The sequence below is a fragment of the Crocuta crocuta genome, unplaced genomic scaffold (assembly GCF_008692635.1).
Source record: "Crocuta crocuta isolate KB4526 unplaced genomic scaffold, BGI_CrCroc_1.0 scaffold334, whole genome shotgun sequence".
Taxonomy (NCBI): domain Eukaryota; kingdom Metazoa; phylum Chordata; class Mammalia; order Carnivora; family Hyaenidae; genus Crocuta; species Crocuta crocuta.
Window position 1 is genome coordinate 6,142,655 of NW_027533260.1, and position 20,738 is coordinate 6,163,392.

The 20,738-nt window shown below is 37.3% G+C and overlaps 1 protein-coding gene across 2 annotated transcripts; it reads left to right on the forward strand.

The window, feature by feature from the left end:
- Positions 1-883: 883 nt before the first annotated feature.
- Positions 884-20,452, forward strand: ZNF404 (zinc finger protein 404). Of its 2 annotated transcripts, XM_077747475.1 has the most exons (3): positions 884-1,000; positions 8,844-8,970; positions 17,646-20,452. In XM_077747475.1, exons 1-3 carry the CDS (start codon positions 884-886, stop codon positions 19,166-19,168), a joined length of 1,767 nt encoding a protein of 588 aa, XP_077603601.1. In that variant the 3' UTR covers positions 19,169-20,452. The 2 variants fall into 2 exon arrangements, with proteins under 2 accessions (XP_077603601.1, XP_077603600.1); XM_077747474.1 differs by lacking the exons at positions 884-1,000; positions 8,844-8,970 and adding an exon at positions 6,620-6,685.
- Positions 20,453-20,738: the final 286 nt, after the last annotated feature.

Consider the following 20,738-nt stretch of genomic DNA (forward strand, 5'->3'; position numbering starts at 1 on the left):
CGGGCGGCCGGACCGTCACCTCCCTGCCTCCTGGGCTGTTCTTGCTGGACTGCATTTCCCAGAAGCCACCGGGCTCGCATCCCCCTCGACCCCCGGATTCTATTCTGGTGTCCAAGCAGCTGTGGTCCCTACGTGGTGAGTAGGACCTATCCGAAGATAAAAATCAGCGGAGGCTTCCACTGTCTCTGATGAGAGCGGGGCGGCAACCTGCGGAGGTGATGAGAGGCTTTCCGGAAGAGGACAAGCCGGGAGATGACTGGGCGTGTAGACCCAGGAGTCTCAGGCCTGTGTCTGCGCAAGCAATAGAGATTTGTGTGCCTTGGAGACCTGTGTGCATGCGTGTGTGTGACAGCGTGTCTCCGTGACGGCGCCTGCGTCTGCATGTTAGTGACAGATACTCGATTGTGCTTATTTAACTTCATGGCTTATGGGTGACCGACGGCTGTGTGGCCGTGCGGGTTGTCATTGGAATACACAGCTCTAGGCTCAGCGGATCCTCCGCCCTGTGTCCTCAAATCCACTTTGGGCTGGCAGCAGATAAAAGAGGGAAGCCAGATGGGGCGCCTGGGTGGCTTAGTCGGTTAAGCGTCCGACTTTCNGTCCCAGGAATAGGAGTAGGGTCCCCCCTGGAAGCTCCTGGAGGTCAGCTACATGTTTCCTAACCACGGCATTTCCAGAACTCTGGCCCCAGGAACCTGCTGTGAATTACAGACAGATTACAGCCGAGATGTCAGTGACCCTGGCCTCTCTCATACTGGGAAAGTCAACACTGTTCCAGTATCCTTTCTACTCCCAATCTGCTTGTGTGTGGGGGACTGGTTGAGAGGGTGTGGTCCTACTGTGTTCTAAGTTACTGTGCTAGCCAACAAAATCCTGATGTCTCATGATTGCCTTCTCTTTTCCCAGTGCTGCCTGTTTCTTAAAAAAAAAAGAAAAGAAAAGAAAAAAGATACTGAAAGCAAAAAGAATTTTTGTTACACATCTAAAAGTTAAATTTCAGGTGAGTTTGTATTTCCTCACTATTCATAAAGTGCACTTTAATCGTAAAGATATGAGACCCTATCTTTTCCTTCTCCTGAAATGTCCTGCCTAATAGTGACATATCTGTGAATTGTGTGTGAGGTCATGCAGGTGGATCCTCCTTCTCAGGGCCAGCAAGCCCTTCTCCCCATAATTTATTTAACCTGTTGCCTACTGTTAGCTATTATATTTCTAAGTTTTGATTACCAACTGAATTAGTCTATAATGAACATCATTATGCATAGATCTGTATATCCTTTTAAGGTCATTCCCTAAGGATAAATTTCTAGTTTTAAAATTTGAGTCAAATACCAGATATTTACAATATATCCATATGCTTGTACTCTTTGAATACAATGACAAAAAGATATCGATCCTATCCTCAAATTACTTGCGATGCAGTAAGGAAATGAAATCAGAATAGGAATAAGTAAGATAGAAGATGTGAGAGGCCACTAGAGAAATTCAGGTGATCTGCTTTAGGAGTTCATAGGAAGAGACATCATTCTGACTCTAGCAGCCTTGTCAGAATATGATTACATTATGACAGCTCCCTTGTTTGACCATACCACACTTGTTTATTCATTCTCATGATGATGGATTGTTTTCCATATTGGACTGTTACGAATAAACCTTCTGTGAAAACTCTTGTACAAGTCTTGGTGTGGACATATGTTCTTGGTTTTCCTGGACATATACTTAGGGGTGGAAGTGATTGACTTAATTTACTCTTCACTGCAAAGTATAGGTACTTTTCAAACTGGCCATCGCTCGATATTGTTAATCATTTTAATTTTAGTCCATTCTGGTGGACTGATTCTGCGTTCTGTCTGATATATGCATAGTAATATCTCATTGTGATTTTAATTTGCATTTTTCTGATAAGTGATGATGTAATATCTTTTCATATGATACTGTCCATTTTGATATACTCTTATTAAGTATCTATTAAAATCTTTTGTCCATTTTTAGTCTGTTTTTTGCCATTTTCCTATTGATTTGTAGGAATTATATATATATTGAATACAAGTCCTTTGTGTGCATATGTAAACATACATGTATGCTTGTGCGTGTGTGTGTGTACAGAGACAAACAGAAGCAGAGAAAGAAAGAATATCTTTCATTAGCCTAGAGCTTTTTACTCACTTTTTTTTTTAAATTTCTGAGAGAGACAGAGACAGAGACAGCGACAGCATGAGCAGGGGAGGGTCAGAGAGAGAGGGAGATACAGAATCTGAAAGAGGCTCCAGGCTCTGAGCTAGCTGTCAGCACAGAGCCCGATGCGGGGCTCGAACCCATGAACCATGAGATCATGACCTGAGCTGAAGTCGGACGCTTACCCGACTGAGCCTCCCAGGCGCCCTGTGCTTTCTTAATATCTTATAATGAAGAGAAGTTCTTAATTTTAACCAATCTTTTTCTCTATGGTTATTGCATTTTTGTTCTGTTTAAAATATCTTTTCCTGGAGAAGAAGGGACAGCTCTCCCTTATGGTAGAATTCCAGGTGTTAAATGTAAAAGGAAAGAGGGAGATAAAAAATGGCTATTAAGCAGACACCACAGTAATAGTTGTTTGAGACACAATCAACCGTTGGATACTAAAACTAGTGGGTGAAAATTTGAGGAGAAAAGGGATTTGTATAGTGTCAAAGTACTTCCCACTACCCAAGATCCTTACTAACTATAAAGGGAAAGATAGTAACTTTACATTAGGGAAACCCAGCAGAAAGGAGTTCAATCAAGTGTTCGAGGGTAACCTCACCAGTAATAATGCAGTGACATCAGGAGCCCTTTCTTATGTTTCAAAGAGAAGGACAAAGCATCATTCTGGTACTGCCAACAAATGCAACCTCATTCCAATTATGAAAATATTAGCAAAACCAAGTGTGGGGGGGGGGGAATTGACAAAATGGTATTCCCCCAAGATGGAAAGGTCATGAAGATAGGTGTGGTAGACAGACTTTATGGTGACCACTCGATTCTTGCCTGCTGGTGTCTGTGCCATTGTATAATCCCCACTCCTGAAGTCCAAGCAGAACGTCTGACTTGCTTTCAACCAATAGAAAATAGCAAAGGTGAGGGGCTGTCACTCCTGTGATAAGGTTACTTTATAAGGTAAAAGTAATAGTATGTCACTGTGGTTTATATTAAGTCATGTAAGACTCCACTATAGCAGACTAGAGCTAGAGACTCTCCTTGTGGGCTTGATGTAATAAATGGCAATGCTGGAGAAGCCCATATTGCCAGAAACTGCAGGTGGCCTCTAGGACCTGAGGGTGTCCAGCATTTGAGAGCCAGCAAAAAGTTGGGGCCCTCAGCCATACAGGTGTGAGGAGATGAATTCTGCAAACAATCTGAATGAACTCAGAAGTGGATTCTTCCCCATTTGAACCTCTGAATGAGAACACAGCCCAGCCAACACCTTGTTTGCAATTTATGAGATCAGCCTAAGGAGAGCATCCAGCTAAACTGTGTACAAACTCTGGGTCCAAAGAAATTGTGAGATGATAAGTATGTGTTGTTGTAAGCTAAATCTGTGGTAGTTTGTTGTGGCAGCAGTTGAAAACTATTACCGTAAGGAGACTGTGGAGATCGGAAGAGACTAAGGACAAATAGTAGCTAAATGCAATGTGGGATCATGTATAGGATCCTGGAAAAGAAAAGGACATTAGTGTGACAAACTGGTGATATTTGAATAAGATGTGCTGTCTCCAGTATTGTTCCAATGTTAATTTCCTGATTTGATTACTGTCCTATGTAAGATGTTAACATTGGTGAGGGATAAAAAGAACTCTCTGTTCTACTCCTGGAACTTTTTGCTAGGTCTAAAATAAGTAAAAATAGAAATTAAACCAAAAAAGGGGAAATTTTTGCACATCCATGATCTCGAAGTTTCCTATTCTTCTTCCAGAAGGGTTATTGTTTCACTTTTCAAATTTAGGCATATGATCCATCTTGAATTTATATCTCTGTATGTAGTAGTATCAGGGTCAAAATCATTTTTTTGCACACAGATACTCAATTGCTCAGGCACCATTTTTTGAAAAAACTATCCTTTCTGCTTTAAATTGCAGTCAGACTTTTTTTGTGAAAAATGTGACTATATATGTGCAAGTCTTTGGCTGGACTCTGTTCTATTGGTCTTTTTGTCAATTCTGTGTATCACTGTTTTAATTACAGTAGCTTTGTATCATGTCTTGATATCTAGTAATGTGGTTTTGACAACTTTGTTCTTCAGAATTGCTCTGACTATTCTAGGTTCTTTGCATTTCCATATAATTGCAGAACAAATTTGTTAATTTTCTTTTAAAAAAAAATCCTTCTGATATTGTTGGAGTTGCATTGAATCATTAGATCAATCTAGAGAGAACTGAAAGTTAAAATTGAGTCTTCCAATTCTTGAACATAGAATATGTTTTCATTTGCTTAATTGTTAATTCTTACTGTTTTGTTCTTTTCAGTCTAAAAGTCTTATGCCTCTTTTGTTAGATTTATTCCTAAGTGTTGCAGTTTTTAGTTTTTTCATAAACTCTTGGGATCTTAAAATTTCATTTTCCAGTTTTTGCTTTAATATAATTGTTTTATACTTTGACCTTTTATTCAACAATCTTGCTAATGAATTCATTTATCCTAATAGTTTGTAGAACTGAATTTTTTTCCAATGTACAAAATCATGTTATCTGCAAATAAAGACCGTTTCACTTCTTTCTTTCCAATCTTCTTACCTTTCATGTCACTTTTTTTTCTTTATGGTATTGGGTAGGTATTATAGTATAAAATTTAATGGAACTGGTAATAATGGACAACCTTACCTTGTTTCTGAACTCAGAAGGACAGTGATCCTTATTTCACCTCTCACATAATGGTAGTTATAGTTTTATTCTGTAGATCCCTTTTATAAATAATCCCAGATGGAAGCATGGATATACAAAAAGTTAGGATATACAAAAAGTGTGTGTGTGTGTGTGTGTATAAGAATAATATGACTAAACAAATAGACTGTTTTTAAAGCAACAAAAATAATAACACTTGTGGGGCTTGTACTATAGGAAGAAGAAATGACAATAATAGCATAAATGAAGTTAAATTATTAAAATGGTCTCACATTATTTGGTATCTTCTCCTCTCTCATGCTTATTCTCTCTCTCTTTCTCAAATTAAAAGAAGAAAAAAGAATGCTCTTTTCCCCACAACCTTTACTGTATGTGGTATATCATCAACCTCTGAAATTCAACAATTGAATACCTGTAAATGTTAGTACCTTATTACTTAAAAAGCATCTCAATAAATCTTTTTTCATCTCTATTTATTTTAATAATTTATTTTTTAAATTTACATCCAAGTTAGCATACAGTGCAACAATGATTTCAGGAATAGATTCCTTAATGCCCCTCACCCATTTAGCCCAGCCCCCCTCCCACAACCCCTCCAGCAACCCTGTTTGTTCTCTATATTTAAAAGTCTCTTATGTTTTGTCCCCCTCCTTGTTCTTATATTAGTTTTGCTTCCCTTCCCTATGTTCATCTGTTTGTATCTTAATGCCCTCATATGAGTAAAGTCATATGATATTTGTCTTTCTCCAACTAACTAATTTCACTTAGCATGGTGCCCTCCAGTTCCATCCATATAGTTCCAAATAGTAAATCTTCTGATAGGTGAAGTCTTAATTACCTATTCTTAGGTTTTACACAAGGGAACAAAAAATCTGAGTTTCAAAAGCAATAGTTGGGAAAAAAATTTGGCCTTATAATTATACAAATGTAATTCAAAACATATCACTTCTACTTATTGTTTGTGACATAGGGAAATATCTTTAATTCTTTGAACTTCCATCTGATGAACTGAGATAATAACTACACTGCAGAATTAAATGTTAATGTGTATACACTACGTATCACATCAGGCTCCAAAAATCTGTGTGTTGCTGTGTGGTTTCAGTAAGCGTGAATTCACTCCTCTTGTGGGTACTGGGTGGGTTGGGAGCTATGGGCACAGGCAACGACTTGTACGAGCAAAGGAGATCCTGATAGGGAAATCCAGGTTGGTTAACCCAGAGGATCTTAGGAGTCAAAGTTCTGGCTTAGGGGAAAGACTTCACATGGGCAGGCAGTTTTACAGAGGTCAAGGTTTCCAGGTTGGTCTCTACTGTTTTCTGTCTTTGGTGCAAAAGGTTTTATGTACAGGTCCATCCCAAGGGCATGAAGGATAAAGGTTGTTGAAGTGTGTGTTGTATGACTTGGTCTTTGCCTGGATGGGGGAGGATCTACTCAATATCACTGGACAACCCAGTTGGGTTGGTAAGAATGAAAAGTAAGGCAGTGTAGGTGTCTAGATCAAACTCTGGTGCAGGAGTGCCTCTGTTCTGTATCCACTGTTGTGTGGCTTGTATCTGTAGGTATGGAGAAGAGCTTGGGTTTGTCTGGACTTCTCATATCCCCTGATATGTGTTTATGTGTTTGGGAGGGTGGAGCATGGACAAGAACAGTGGGAAGCATAAATAAGGAAGAAAGAAGAAAGGTTCTCTTACCTGAAATAATTTTTGGAGTTCTGAGATACACAAGGTCTCAAGGCCTCTTTTTCCTCTCCCAGCTCTGGCTTCTCTGAACTCAGCTTCCCTAACAGAGGAAACCTGAGGAAGACAGGTGGTTTGAAAACCATGGCCCAGGTAAGTGTCTCTCTCCCTCATGAAATACTATGATTTTTAGCTCATATAAAACTCTCATCCTTTATCCCCAAGCCCCCTATCTAGGAAACTTGTATCTCTGACCTTATTGCCTGCTTTCTCCCCTTACAGAGAAGGGTGATGTCCTCCTCCTAAATAGTTCCCCCTTTTTTTTAGAACTGATTTTCAGTTATTCATCAAATCATTCATTCATCTTTTTTTAATGTTTTTTAAAAAATTTATTTCTGAAAGAGAGAGAGAGAGAGACACAGCATGAGCAGGGGAGGGTCAGAGAGGGAGGGAGACACAGAATATGAAACAGGCTCCAGGCTCTGAGCTAGCTGTCAGCACAGAGCCTGCCACAGGGCCTGAACCCACAAACCGCGAGATCATGACCTGAGCCGAAGCCGGAGACTTAACCGACTGAGCCACCCAGGCGCCCCCATTCATTCATCTTTTATGTGTTCAGTCTTCTCTAAAGAGCAGTGTTAAAGCAGTGAAAGAGTGAAGTACTTGGAAGGAAATATTTGATCTTCCCTGATCAGGTTTGTGGTTTCATGAGATAGAAATGATGGTCCTATTTGACCACAGGGAAAACTTCCTCCTAGTTTTCCAGGAAGGTAAGGAATTGGGTTATGAATGGTCTCAGGCTCAGGTGGGAGATGAGACCGCAGCTTTGAAAAGCTTCTAGGTTTGGGTAGAAATGGCATTGGTGCCCTCTCAAGAGAGAGAGAGACAGACAGACGGACATCAGGGGCCTGGCTAAGGAATCACTGAGAATTGGATAAGGTAGTAAGGTCCATTTTGTATTGGAAGAGAAATTGCTGGTCTTGAGCCAGTCAGTGTGTTCTAACTCAGGAACAGGAATTCAGTAAGGGATTGTAGAAAGGAAGATCATCTAGAACTACATGTCATAGATGATATTGAACAGTGGAGAAGAGGTTAGGATCTGTGTCCAACCTAAATATCATAATAGCATAATACTTTACATTTAATATTATTTTAATAATATTAATAACACCTTAATACTTTTAAAAAAATTATATCTGACTCAAGAGGGACTAAATGAAAATATTAACTTGTGAAAATAAAGGGATGCTTATGACACATAACCTGACATATATTGTGCCTTGAGAAAATTACTTAATTTTATACAAACTGTTTCCTAAGATAGAAACTTTATCAGCTTTCTGAAATATAACTGGCACATAATTAAGTATATTTTGTCTTTTTAGAGCAGCTTTATTGAAATATAATTGGCAGTGAATGTTCATTTTTGAAGTGTGGAATTTAATGAGTTTTGACTATGTATATACCTGTGAAACTCCTACCACAATCAAGATAATGATAAAATTTTTCTCATGTCCCTTTATATTTGCCCCTTCTTACCTGCCCCCAACCTTGCCCTTTATGCCCAGACAACTGTTGTCTTGCTTTCTGTCACTATAGGTTAGTTTGCATTTTCTAGAATTTTATCTAAATGGAATCATATATCATGTGCTCTTTCACGATCTTATTTCATTCTGCATATTTACAGATTCATCCATATTGTTGCATATCTTAGTAGTACATTCCGTTTAATCGCTGATTAGTATTCTCTTCTTGGGATATATCAGAATTTTCTATTCATTCTTCGGTTGATGGATATTTGAGTTTTCTTATATTTTTAAAGAAATTTTATGTATTCCAACAGATTCTTCAAGACTGAGTTGGCACTCTACTTCAGAAGCTAATTTATTTATCCCCCGTCTAACCATGTCATGATCTTGTAACTCAGCTTGTTTTTCTATATTGCCCCCTTACTGCAATTCAGTCATTCCATCTTGAACATTTTTTTTTTTAACAGTTTATTGTCAAGTTGGGTTTTCATATAACACTGAGTGCTCATCCCCACAAGTGCCCTTCTCCATGCCCACCCCCGTCCCCTCCCCTCCCACCCATCAGTCCTCAGTTTGTTCTCAGCATTCAAGAGTCTCTCGTGGTTTGCCTCCTTCCCTATGCTGAGCGAAATAAGTCAGGCAGAGAAGGACAGCTACCATGTGTTTGCATGTATAGGAGGATTAGGAGGAACTCAACGGAGGACCATGGGGGAGAAGGGGGAAAGTAGTGGGGGAACTTATTTCTTTACTGTTACAAATGATATGTGGGTTTGTCATTTCAGGCGCCATTGACATTCAGTGATGTTGCCATAGACTTTTCTCAGGAGGAGTGGGAATGCCTAAATTCTGATCAGAGGGATTTGTACAGAGATGTGATGTTGGAGAATTATACTAACTTGGTCTCACTGGGTAAGGACATCTGTCTGAAGTGATGTAGAATCTGCTATCTGGAATAGCTGCTTTCTCCACTGTATACTTTATGCTCTAGACCAAGAAACCAGATAAATATCTCCATATTCATATTTTCCAAGGCCTCATTTGACCTTTGTTTCGATAGAAATGGGCATCTCTGTTCAGCACCTGAACATTTACCTTCCTACTTCCTTCTGCCCCATCCTACACTTCCTTCTTTTTCTAAATCAATAAAGATTTGAATTCTGTTACTTTTTCCTGCATAAACAATGGCAAAGGAAACAAATTTCATATTATGTGTATGTTTAGAATATCTACAAATGGTCCATTTTAATTGCTGGTCCACCTACATGGAGAACAGGTAACATAGGGTCCCAGTTTTCACTTTGCTACAAAAGAACCTTGGTAATTTTTACAGTGTAGAATGAATCAAGAGGATTATCTTTTTAGTATTATTTTTATATTTGTAGCAGTAGAAATGTTGGTCTACGGTGATTTTTTAGATTCTACTGAGAAGTGAAAGTCTTAGCTCAGTTTTCGGAAAACGCCTGTCCATTCTCTCTCCTGGGATGCCAGTTATAGCGATGTTAGATCTTTTGAGTATATCTCACAGTTCTATCATATATTTATCTTCTTTTCTATTATTTTCTGTTGATGTGTATTTAACTCATTTATCCCATATTCTGCTATGATGAGTCTGCTCTTAAAGAAAGATTTTTCTTATCAGATGTGGTCTTTTTCAGTTCTAGAAAATCAGTTTGGTGGTCTGTTATGACATCTAATTATCTGTTGAAATTCTTCATTTTATTTACTTTCTTTTCATTACTGTTTTCTCATGTTTTCTTAAATATTTTAATCAAAGTTATTTTGGAATTCCTGTAGGCCTTTATTTTTTGTATCATCTTTGGGTATGCTTCTCCTTTTTTTTCCCCCTTATTACTCATAGTCTGGTAAATTCTTTTCAAATTACTAGCAATTTTGATTGTATGCTGGACATTGTGTACAAAAGAACTGAACAGTTTCCAGATGATGGTATCTTCCAACAGAGTATTTACATTTTTCTCTATTAATTGATAGGATGGAAGGCTGATCACTGTAATACAATCAGGGAATGAGCTGGGTCAGTGCTGGTTTTCAGTTTGTGTAATTGTCAGCTACCTCTTTTTTATCACTTTGCCTTTACTGCTAGCTGCACTCAGAATCAGTGAGTTTCTACAGGGGAAACATGTTGGATCCTCAGGACCAATTCACCACTTCCTCATGGCTCTTATTGCTTATCTGTTTTGATTTTAAGCTGCTTCTCTCAATGGATCTTTAAAAAAATTTTTTTAATGTTTATTTATTCGAGAGAGGGAGTGAGCAGGGGAGGAGCAGAGAGAGAATCCCAAGTGCAGAGCCTGATGCAGGGCTCTATCTCACGGCCGTGAGATCACGACCTGAGCCAAAATTAAGAGTCAGACGCTTAACCGACTGAGTCACCCAGGTGCCCCTCTGAATGGATCTTCTGATTCCAGAAGAAATGTTGAGAATTAATAAGTGAATCATCCACTTGATATGGCAGGAAAAGAAGAGCATAACAGACCTAAAGAAAGTAGGAGAAAGGAAATAAGAAGAGAAAGCAGAAATTAATGAAATGAAAACCAAACACAAAAGAGCAAGTCAAATAAATGTGGTTATCTCCAAGAACTAATAAAAGTAGTGCAACTCTCTCACCATGAATCAAGAAAAAAAATCTATGTAAGGAAAAAAGACACCTCATTACAAACCTTGAAGCCTTGAAATACAGTATTTTGAAAGCATCATGCCAAAAAACTGAAAAATCAAATGAAATAATTAGAAAATATAAATCTACAAAAATTTTCACTCAAGAAAAAACCCCAGAAAGTCTCAAAAGCACTAAAGGGAACTGAATCAGTCATCAAGAGTCTCCCCAAAAATTAGAAGATTCAGTCCTAGATGGTCTGTCATTAAGTATAGGTGCAACAGTTTGAACATGTAAGAATATAGGGAAAATTTTCCCCATAAGTGCTTTTTGTATGTTGAGTCTAACAAAGAATAAACTATAGAGAGAGGAGCAAACCATAAAATAGGCTCTTAATGATAGAAAACAAACTGAGGGTTGAGGGAGGGAAGGAGGTGGGGGATGGGCTAAATGGGTGATGGATATTGAGGGCACTAGTTGTGATAAGCACTGGGTGTTGTATGTGTGTGATGCATCACTTCCTATTCCTGAAACTAATACTGCACTGTATGTTGACTAGCTAGAATTCAAATAAAAACTTGAAACAAAATAAAGAACGTTAAAAGATGAGTAGAAAAGTAACCATCTTTTTAAAATATGGGATATACTTATAATAGGTTTTTCAGTATCCTTAACTACTAATTATATTATCTGTATCATTCCTTGGTCTGTGTCTTTTATTCATTTTCCTCCTAGTAAGGGTCATATTTTCCTGCTCTTTGCATGCCTGATGATTTTTTTTAGATGCCAGACATTGTGCAGTTTATTCTGTTGGGACGCTGGATTTCTAATATTCTTTAACATATTTTTGGACTTCGTTCTGAGATGCAGTTATAAAATTTGGAATCTGTTGATTCTTTCGTGGTTTGCTTTTAAACTTTGTTGGGGAGGGTCAGAACAGCTTTTAATCTAGCACTAATTTGGCACCACTACTGAGGCCATATCCTTCTATGGACTCTGTCTGATGCCTCATGTGTTATGGGCTCATTCCAATGTGGTTGGTGGAAACAGGAACTATCCCGGCCTTTCTGACTTCCAGGAAATGTTCTGCCTACTCCCATCTGGTGGTATGTTCTTTGTTATTCATTTCCTCACACAGATGTCCAGACTCATATTCATCCAGCTTCAAGGAGATTCATCTACAAATCTCTAGAGATAGCTCTCCCTCCTCTCTAGTACTTGACTTACAAATTCTGCACTTCTTTCTTTCCCTTTATTCTCTACTCTGTCTTCTCAGCTCAGGGATACAGTTGCACTGTTTTAGTTTCCCATCCTTGTGCTTTGTTCTGGAAATTCTCTTTAGGCAGTCAGTTATGGTACTTGTGGGGCACACTTCATTTGTTTCCCTTCTCTCAGGAGATTTCTGTTCCGTGCTATTTTCCAATATTTGGAAGATAGTTTTGTATATTTGGTTGTTTTTCTAGTTATTTAAGGCAGGAGAGTAAATTTGATCCCTCTTAATGTTACATGACCAAAATCACAAATTACTTACTCTATCTTTGAAAGCTTCTTTGCACTTTAATACAAGAGGTTTTAGACTCACCTTATATCTTCCCTGCCCTGGGCCAGGAATTAGCCATTTCTGCAAGGCACTGTCATTCACGTTAGTGGGAAATAGTTTACAGAGACTGAATGAAACCTGGCCACCAAGGAAGCTAATTGAAATCACCTTTTTGTGGGCATAAATACACATTTTTAAAATTATTTCTTCTGTGGAAATTGGTTTGTTTAGATTTTCCATCTATTCTGGGGTCTATTTCTGTTATTGTCTTACTTTTTATTTTGAAATAATTTTCGATTCACAGAAGAGTTATAACTGTGTACAAAGAGTTCCAGGATAGCATTCCCACAGTGATGATAACATCTTACATACCATGGTACATTGCAAAAACTATCAAATTAATATTTTACAATTACTATAAACTAAATATTTTATTTAGATTTCACCGGTTTTTGCACTAATGTCTTTATACAATTTTTTAAAATGTTTGTTTATTTTTGAGAGAGAGACAGAGTGTGAGTGGGGGAGGGGCAGAGAGGGAGACAGAGAATCTGAAGCAGGCTCCAGGCTCTGAGCTGTCAGCACAGAGCCCAATGCGGGGCTTGAAAGCACGAACCATGAGATCATGACCTGAGTTCAGCCAGCTGTGCCACCCAGGCGCCCCACACTAATGTCTTTGTTTCTGTTTCAGGATCCAGTCCAGGATACCACATTTTTTAGTGATCATATGTCCTTAGTTTCCTCCAAATGTGACAGTTGCTCGGTTTTTCCTTCCTTTCTTGACTTGATACTTCTGAAGATACTGTTTGGTCAGGTATTTAGTAAAGTGCCTCCAAATTTGGGATTGTTTTCTTATGATCAAACTGAGATTATGGATTTGAGGGAAGAATACCAGAGAAGTACCCTTCTCATTATATAACAGGAGTTATATCAGTATCACCCACAATATCAATATGATTTACCAGTGGGTGTTAACCTTAAAAACCTGTACAAAGTGCTGAAGTCAGTTTTCTTCACTGAAAAGTTATTTTTTCCTTTTCATATTCTATTTATTAGGTCAGTAAATTTAACTGGAGTCAGTTTTTATAAATAATATTTCCAGAAGAAATCATTTCATGTACATCTCAAATTTATTTGCATAGTTGTCTTGTAAGAATTTCTTAAACATTCTCTATTTCTTTATTGATGATTGTCTGCCTGTGTCATTGTGTCTAGACTGTCCTCCTATCTTTTGTTTCTTGAACAGGCAGGCTAGTGGTTTGTTTGTATGTGTTAATTGTACAATTTTACTTAAATTTTGTTTTTATTGATTTTCCTCTTATGCTTTCCTTCAGTATACTTTCTCATCTTTTCCTAATTTTTTTCTTTTCCTAATTTTGGATTTAATATTTAACTCATTCATTTTAATTCTTGAATTTTTCATTAGATGTATACCTTTTGGTCCATAAGTTTGCAGCAATACAGTTGAAGGCCATAGATTCTGATGTGTAGTATTTTTATTAACATTGTTTTCAACAAGTTCTGTGGTTTCAGTTTGTATGTTATCATTCTCTAACAATAGTTGTTGATTTTTATTTATCCAGAGAAAGAGTTTTGGCTTTTTGAGATTGTTACTCATTTTTTCATTGATGGTTTGCTTTATTTCAGAGAATATGGTTTGCTTTATTTCAACTTTTTGAACATATTGTACTTCATTCATAGAAGAATCCCACTTGTCTTCAACTCATGCATGACCCATTTAGCAAGTGAGGGTCCTTCAGGCTGCTCCACCATCCAGACAGCAAAGTTTTAGCCTATATTCAACATATCCTTTGTGGCAGAATCCCAGGCATTTGGTTTCCCAGGGTCTGTTCCCATAGTATTTAGTTGCTTTATTTTTTCCCAACATCCTCAAGTTTAATTTCTTAGACATTCATAAGCCTTTTAAAGTAATATTAACTATTTCTTAGTTGTGATAAATTTAAAAATGCTATAAATTTATTTATGCAAAATAAAATGGAGGTGTCCAATGCACAGATTGAAGAAGCAGAAAGGAGAATAGTGATTTAGAAGACACAATTATAGAAAAAGAGGAAGCTGAGAAAAAGAGAGATAAACTGATCCAGGAATACAAACAGAGAGTTCAAGAGCTCAGCGATACAATCAAACAGAATAATATCCATATCAGAGGAATTCCAGAAGAGGAAGAGAGAGGGAAAGGCACTGAAGGAGTCCTTGAACAAATTATGGCAGAGAACTTCCCCAATCTGAGGAAGGAAACAGACATTGAAATCCAACAGGCACAGAGAACTCCCCTCAGATGTAACTTGAATCAATCTTCTGCATGACATATCAGTGAAACTGGCAAAATATAAGGACAAAGAGAGAATTCTGAACGCAGCTAGGAAGAAAAGGGCCTTAACATTAAAGGCAGACTTATCAGAGTGGTTACAGACCTATCTACTGAAACTTGGCAGGCCAGAAAGGAATGGCAGGAAATCTTCAATGTGATGAACAGAAAAAATATGCAGCCAAGAATCCTCTATCCAGCAATCCTGTCATTCAGGATAGAAGGAGATAAAAAATCTTTCCAAATAAACAAAAATTGAAAGAATTCGTCACTAAACCAGCCCTACAAGAAATCCTGAGGTAGACTCTATGAGGGAAATGTTGCAAGGAACACAAGATATCAGAGACACCACCACAAGTATGAATCCCACAAAGGACACGATGACTCTAAACCCACATTTTTCAATAATAACACTGAATGTAAATGGACTAAATGCCCAATCAAAAGACATAGGGTAGCAGAATGGATAAAAAAAACCAAATCCATCTATTTGCTGTCTACAAGAAACTAATTTTACACCGGAGGACACCTTCAGATTGGAAGTAAGGGGATGGAGAAGTATCTATCATGCTACTGGAAGTCAAAAGAAATCTGGAGTAGCTATACTTATATCAGACAAACTAGACTTTAAAGTAAAGACAGTAACAAGGGATGAAGAAGGGCATTACATAATAATTACAGGGTCTATCCATCAGGAAGAGCTAACAATTATAAATGTCTACGCATCAAGTATGGGAGCACCTAAATATATAAAACAATTTTTAATCACAAACAGAAACAATCTTATGGATAAGAATGTGCTAATAGCAGGGGACTTTAATAATCCACTTACAGCAATGGACAGATNCACACTTACTACCAAAAATTCACATGGGAAGAGACAGAAAATCTGAATGGACCCATACCTAGTGAAGAAACTGAATCAGTTATCAAAAATCTCCCAACAGGGGCGCCTGGGTGGCTTAGTCGGTTAAGCGTCCGACTTTCGCTTAGGTCNCAAAAAGTAGCCAATGAAAAAAAGACAGCCTCTTTAACAGATGGTGCTGGGAGAACTGGACAGCAACATGCAGAAGAATGAAACTAGATCATTGTCTCACACCATGCACAAAAATAAACTCAAAATGGATAAAGGACCTGAATGTGAGAAAGGAAACCATCAAATCCCTAGAGAGCAAAGCAGGAAACAACCTCCTTGACCTCAACTGTAGCAATTTCTTATTTGACACATCCCCAAAGGCACGGGAATCAAGACCAAAAATGAACTATTGGGTCTAAACAAGATAAAAACTTCTGCACAGCAAAGGAAACAATCAATAAAACTAATAGGCAACTGACGGAATGGGAAAAGATAGTTGCAAATGACATATCAGATAAAAGACAGTTGCAAAATCGGGGCGCCTGGGTGGCTTAGTCGGTTAAGTGTCCAACTTTCACTTAGGTCATGATCTCGCAGNTATATAATTTTTAAAAATACTAAAAAAATAAAAAATAAATAATATTAACTATTCCAACATACATTGCTGTGAAATTCAAGGACAATTTGCCTTGATCATAAAGGAATGGTAGGGAGAATTTGGGAAAGTCATTAGAGAAACAAAACACAGTAAGCGTCAGTAGGATGGATGAATAATATTAAAACTCTACACCATCTAATTATCTTGATTGAGATAGAGCAGAAAAACCATCCTGACTAGACACAGGAAGAATGGAACAATATATATCAAGTATATCAACTTGAGGGGGTAAGCAATTGGAGAATGATCAGGTATCACCTCTCTCCATTTCTGTTTTTGACTAAGCTAGTTTGGATGTGCATTTTTCTCACCTGTAAGATACAGGATAGAGGAAAGCATATTTTACTGTAATAAGGCATGAGAGATTAGGATCAAGGAGAGATGGTTGATAACTGTTGCATAATTTTCAGAAACTAAATGGTTATATTCAGAAACTAAATGGTTATTTTGCTTGGCTGCCTTCCCCAGTGACCTTGACTTTCATTCTTGTTTACCTTTACTTTCATACAAGTTACTTTTTTTTTTTTTAAATGTTTTATTTATTTCTAGGAGAGAGAGAGACAGCGTGAGCAGGGGAGGGTCAGAGAGAGAGGGAGTCACAGACTGAAACAGGCTCCAGGCTCTGAGCTGGCAGTCAGCACAGAGCCCGACGCGGGGCTCGAACCCACGAACCGTGAGATCATGACCTAAGCGAAAGTCGGACGCTTAACCGACTAAGCCACCCAGACGCCCCAAGTTACTTTTTAAGATTCAGTATTTTATCCCACAATACTTGTACAATACTTGTCCTACAAGGACTTGTTTTGCCATAGTAGTTGCAACAAGTTTAGAGTATTAGACTAAGAAACTAAGTAGTAAAACAAATAAGAAAATAAGTATGTAATAGAGAAAAGTATTCTGAAGACAAAAAGTTAGGTGTTGGAATATAGGATAAAGGATATGAATTTAGAGTTAGCAGAGGCAGCCTTTCTGAAGAAGTGATTTCTAACCTGCATCACCTAAAGATAGTAATTTAAAGGAGCTAGGTAAGAGGATTTCTGAAAGGTGGAGCATCTGTGTCAAGCCCCAGGGAATGGGAAGGTTATGGAATGTTTTAGTGGCTGAAGAGATGCATTGGGATAGTATATACGGAATAAAGATGCCAAGGGCTTGAAATGAATTTGTGTGACTAAGACAGATCTTTTTTATGATTGTGGATTTAGGTTTTATTCTAAGATAAAGACAAACCACTGAAAAAATAACAGAGCCTCTGACAGTGTTAGAAATGTAGATAACCAGAACCTACTCCTATAGACTCTGATTCAGTCTCAGTGGATAAGAAGTTCCCTCTGTAACTTTGAGCCACACTAAATATGAGAAATACTGACTTCTCTTTGCCTATGCACAAACTTTACAATTCTCATGTGAACTTTCATGATTTCCTTAGGCCTTCTTGCCTCTTAAAAATTTAATGACACTATTTTAGGGCTTTATAACTCTTTTACTTCCGGTGAATATACTTCTCAATTTATCCTCATTTTTACTCTAGAAGGACCCTCCTCACCCCCAGTAGAGGAAAATAGCTTTTATTTTCTCATTTTCTTTCAGACTTTGATTTTACAACTGAGACCAACAAGTTATCTTCAGAAAAAAGCGGTTATGAAGTAAATTCATACCATCGGGACACAATGAAAAGAAGTAAAGCCTTCAACCTTATGAGGTTTATTTTCAGAAATGAGCCACAGTGCAGAATTGAATTTGAGAGAGAACAGGGACCCAACATGGGAGGTTTTAGTCAAATGACATTTATAAAACATATATCTCTTCCTCTACATCAGAGGATTCACACTAGAGAGAAATCCTATGAATGTAAGGAATGTAGGAGGGGCTTCAGAAAATATTCACACTTTACTGAACATTTGAGAGACCATAATGGTGTGAGACCCTATGAATGTAAGGAATGTGGAAAGGCCTTTATAGTCCTCCAGCATTTTATTAGACATAAGAAAATGCACACTGATTTGAAACCCTATGGATGTAACGGATGTGAGAAGGCCTTTAGGTTTTATTCACAGCTTATTCAACATCAGGTAATTCATACTGGTGTAAAACCTTATGAATGTAAGCAATGTGGGAAGTCTTTTAGACGTTATTCTCACCTTACTGAACATCAGAAAGTTCATATTGGTTTGAAACCCTATGAATGTACTGAATGTGGGGAAACTTTTAGATTATACCGACATATGTGCCTACATCAGAAAATTCATCACGGTGTGAAACCCTATATATGCAAGGAATGTGGGAAGGCTTTCAGTCATCGCTCGAGTCTTTATCAACATAAGAAAATTCATTCTGGTGAGAAACCATATAAATGTAAACAGTGTGGAAAGGCCTTTGTTCGCAGCTATCTGCTTATTGAACATCAGAGAAGTCATACTGGTGAGAAGCCTCATGAATGTAAAGAATGTGGAAAGGCCTTTAGTAGGGGCTCAAGCCTTCTCAAACATAAGAGAATTCATAGTAGTGAGAAACTGTATGATTGTAAGGAATGCGGGAAGGCCTTCTGTAGAGGCTCTCAACTTATACAACATCAAAAAATTCATACTGGTGAGAAGCCACATGAATGCCAAGAATGTGGGAAGACATTTAAGCTTCATTCTTATCTTATTCAACATCAGATAATTCATACTGATTTGAAACCCTATGAATGTAAACAATGTGGGAAAGCCTTCAGTCGTGTTGGAGACCTTAAAACACATCAGTCAATTCATGCAGGGGAGAAACCCCATGAATGTAAGGAATGTGGAAAAACCTTTAGACTTAATTCTCAACTGATTTATCATCAGACAGTTCATACTGGTTTGAAACCATATGTATGTAAAGAATGTAAGAAGGCCTTCCGTTCTATCTCAGGTCTTTCTCAACATAAGAGAATTCATACTGGTGAAAAACCCTATGAGTGTAAAGAATGTGGTAAGTCCTTTAATCGTAGTGACCGACTGACTCAACATCAGAGAATTCATACTGGTATGAAACCACACAAATGTAAGGACTGTGGAAAGGCCTTTACTCGTTGCTATCAACTTACCCAACATCAAAGATTTCATAGTGGTGAGAAGCTCTTGATATAATGAGAGTTGGGAAGCATTTAGTCATGGCACACCCTTTACCATCACCAGTATTCCACCACCTAATGATGTTATGGTAAAGATTAAATTATTTAACGTAAAAATATAGATGCTTAGAGAGGCATCTGGCACATAGTATTTGGTTACTATATATTGTGGCTTTTAAACGATAATCACTAGTATTACTATATATAAATTCATGTGGAAGGAAGACTCTATAAGCATATTTCTTAAATGTATCAGCACACATCCATATTTTCTTCAGATAATTCATTCTGGACAAAATCCCATAGAATATATTAAACAAGACCCTTTTTTATTCAAAGCTCAACCCCTTGAAGATTAATAATAATAAGAAACCCTGCACCTTTATTAAATATTGAGAATTTAGTTGTTGAAAAATTGGAAAGTAGTTTGCAGAAACTTTCTTAACATAAATTCTGTAATATAAGTAACGTACAATCCACATTCCCTACAATTTAAATAAATTAAAAGCTAACAATTTGATAGCCAAAGACATATGTTGACTTGGAAAAGTTTTCCTCAAGTTTTTGACAGTTGTCAAACTTACATAAAAGGTACAAGAGGGTTACAATGCTTTTTTAAAATTTCCCTCCACCTAGATTCACTATCTAATATTTCTCTTTCATATGTACGAACATGTATATATACAGATGCACATATACCATATACCATTCTTACTACATATTGAATATGTTTTACATATATCATTTTGCTGTTTTTCAATGAATGTTTTAGATATCACTTCACCTCTAAAATGTCAACATACAATTCTTAGATTTAAGGATAATCTTCTAGATGACCATCAACCCACCGTTACCTAAAAAGACACTAACAATTACCCTGTATTGTTTTACAATATTCAGCCCATTTATAAATTTCTCTGTTTAAAGAACAACTTCTAAAAGTGCTGGCTTTTTTTAAAAGTCAAAAACCAAACTAAGCTCATATATGTTATATGACTGTGGCTTATTGAGTCTAATAAGAATTGGTCAAGAATTTACTCTCCACCTTCCTTACATTTTTTGAAGACTCAGAAGTAACCTATATAATTGTAATTCCATATTTGTCTTGCTTTTTCTCAAGGTGGGCTTAACTTTTCCTCTATCCTTTATATTTGTTCTGAACTGAAGCTTATATCTAGAGGCTTAAGTTTCAGATTAAACATTTTTTACAAGACTACTTCATAGGTAAAGTGTACTTAATATTATAAAATAGCAGTTGGCGTACCAGTGAAACTATGTTTGATCTCTTGATTCATGTATTGATTGCCAGTTCTCTCCATTGTATTGGTATATTTTTTCTTTGCAATTAGTAATCCATGGAAAGTCACATTGGCATTCCATTTGAAAGTTAAATTATTATTAAAAAAAAATTAAGGCCCCCCCAAACTCCTCATATTTTATATTTATTCATATGTTTGCCTTTCCCCATCCTCTTCATTACTCCCAGCTACCAATTCCCAATGGTCTGAATTTCCATCCAGTATCATTTTCCTTCACCTTGAAGAACTTAATTTAGCACTTCTTGGAGAGCACATGTGCTGGTGATG